At 40.2% G+C, this 2,321-nt stretch overlaps 1 protein-coding gene across 1 annotated transcript; it reads left to right on the forward strand.

Annotated features, from left to right (window-relative positions):
• The first annotated feature begins 471 nt into the window (after positions 1-471).
• Positions 472-1,471, forward strand: LOC130590009 (uncharacterized). Its single transcript, XM_057391860.1, has 2 exons — positions 472-633; positions 1,079-1,471. Exons 1-2 carry the CDS (start codon positions 472-474, stop codon positions 1,469-1,471), a joined length of 555 nt encoding a protein of 184 aa, XP_057247843.1.
• The last annotated feature ends 850 nt before the right edge of the window (positions 1,472-2,321 follow it).

Below are 2,321 nucleotides of genomic sequence, written 5' to 3' on the forward strand. Positions count from 1 at the left end.
GTTGGGAGAGGTATATTCTTGGTTAGATTTGACAATGTAGAGGCGAGTTTGAAGGTAACTAATGAAGGAGTGCAGTTTTTTGATCAGACACCGCTTATCAGTAGACTGTGGGATCCTGATATGCTAATGGAGAAAATGAATGTTGAGATAGTGCCTATTTGGATTAAATTGCCAGGGTTAGCAATCAAATATTGGGGGGGAGAGGAGTCTTTTTAAGATTGCTAGTATTGTGGGTAAACCTGTGAAGGTGGATGGAGCTACAAAAGCGCGTGACAAGTTGAATTATGCAAGGGTGATGGTAGAGGTGCATATGAAACAAGAGTTGCCTGAGATGATCAAATTCTATAATGAACATGGAGCTGAGGTGGAGCAAAGGATTGATTATGAGTGGAGGCCCATAGTGTATAAGAAGTGCTAAAATAAAGAAGGGTTGTAGATCAAGAGGGATTTCAGCATGTTTGGAATAGGAGAATGGAAAAGCAAACTGAGGACAATGTAGTTCTAGTGCATAACCCTTTTAATGCTTTGTTAGAAGTAGAAAAAGATACGAGTAAAGGAAGGGAGGTACAGGGAGAGGCAATAGCTATAGTGACTGATGATACCAGTGGAAGGGAGAGGAATGATAATGAAGTGGTAATTGACATAGGGGAGGGGCAGGGGGTGACACCCCCTTTGCCTAATGGATAATTTGCTAGCATGGAACACAAGAGGGTTGAATAGCCAGGGGAAGTAGCAAGAGCCAAGAAGTGAGGAAGGTTATCCTCTCTCATAACATTAAGCTATTCAGCCTTCTTGAAACAAGAGTGAAGTCTCACAACATGGGGAAAATTTATTTAAACTTATGTCCAGGGAGGAGCTTCACTCACAACAACGCACATCATGAAAATGGAAGAATTCTGATTGGTTGGTGGCATGGGGCATTTCAGGTGAATATTGTTGGTATGACAAGTCAGTATATTCACTGTATTATTAAGCCAAGTCAATGCACAACCCAATTTTGGTGTACATTTGTATATTGGTTTAATGATAGTCAAAGTAGAAATGAACTGTGGGCAGGGCTTAAGATATTGCTAGTCAGTGTCAAGGGCCTTGGGTAGTACTTGGAGACTTTAATGCCATATCTAGTATTGAAGATAGACTGGGGAGCCTTGTGAGATTGGCTGAAATAGGTCCTATGTTAGAATGTATGAATGATTGTGAGCTGGTGGATATCAAGGCTAGTGGTAGGTATTATACCTGGACAAACAAACAGGAGGGTGATGTTCGAGTGTTCTCAAGAATTGATAGAGTGCTAGTCCATAGTTATTGGATGGAGAGTTTTGAACTTGCTGAAGCTACCTTCTTACCAAAAGGCAACTTTTATCACACTCTCATCCTACTATGTGTTTACCCTGATATTCAAAGGAAGAAGCCATTTAGGTTTTGTAATGCATGGTGTTCATACCCTGAACTACTGGAGGTTGTGAAGTAGTAATGGAGTAAGACTATAGATGGCTGTCCAATGTACAGAGTTGTGGAGAAACTGAAGAATGTAAGAGCAGTGTTGTAGAGAATGAAGAAGTCGGGATTTGGTGATATTGAAATGGAGGAAATGAAAGCCACAGAAGCCTTAAATGATGCCCAAAATGAGGTGCATTCCAATATTAGCAATGATGACTTGGAAAGAAGAGAGAAAATAGATCGAGAAAGATATGCTACTGCTAAAAAGAATGTATGCTCAATGTTGCAGCAGAAAGCAAAGTTGAATTGGCTAAGATGTGGGGATGAGAACACTAAGGTGTTCTATCAAGCCATAAAAGCAAGGAGGATGCACCATAGAATTCATGTTGTTCATGATCATGTTGGGGAGTGGGTTAATACTGCAGATGGGGTTAATCATGTATTCCTAAGATTTTACCAAAGCCTATTTGCTGAAAAGAAGTAGCAACAACCGACCCTTGCTAGCCTGATGGAGAGGGGAAAGAAGTTGAGTGAGTATCACCTGAGAATCTTGAATGCTCAATATACAAAAGATGATGTCAGGAGGGTAATGTTCAGCATCCCAGATGAGAAAGCCCCAGGGGCTGATGGATTTAACAGCTGCTTCTTCAAACATAGCTGGGAAGTGATTGGAGAAGAGGTGGCTGAAGCTATATATTCTTGATTTTTTCAAGACTGGGAAACTACTAAAGGTAATTAATGTAACAACTCTTACATTAGTACCTAAAGTTCAATGTCCTGAAAGTGTCACTGAATACAGGCTAATAGCTTGTTGTTCTACCCTGTATAAGTGCATTACAAAGTTGATAAGTGAAAAGTTGAATAGAATTTCGCCTGATATA

This window comes from Beta vulgaris, chromosome 1 (assembly GCF_026745355.1).
Source record: "Beta vulgaris subsp. vulgaris cultivar EL10 chromosome 1, EL10.2, whole genome shotgun sequence".
NCBI classification, from domain to species: Eukaryota; Viridiplantae; Streptophyta; class Magnoliopsida; order Caryophyllales; family Amaranthaceae; genus Beta; species Beta vulgaris.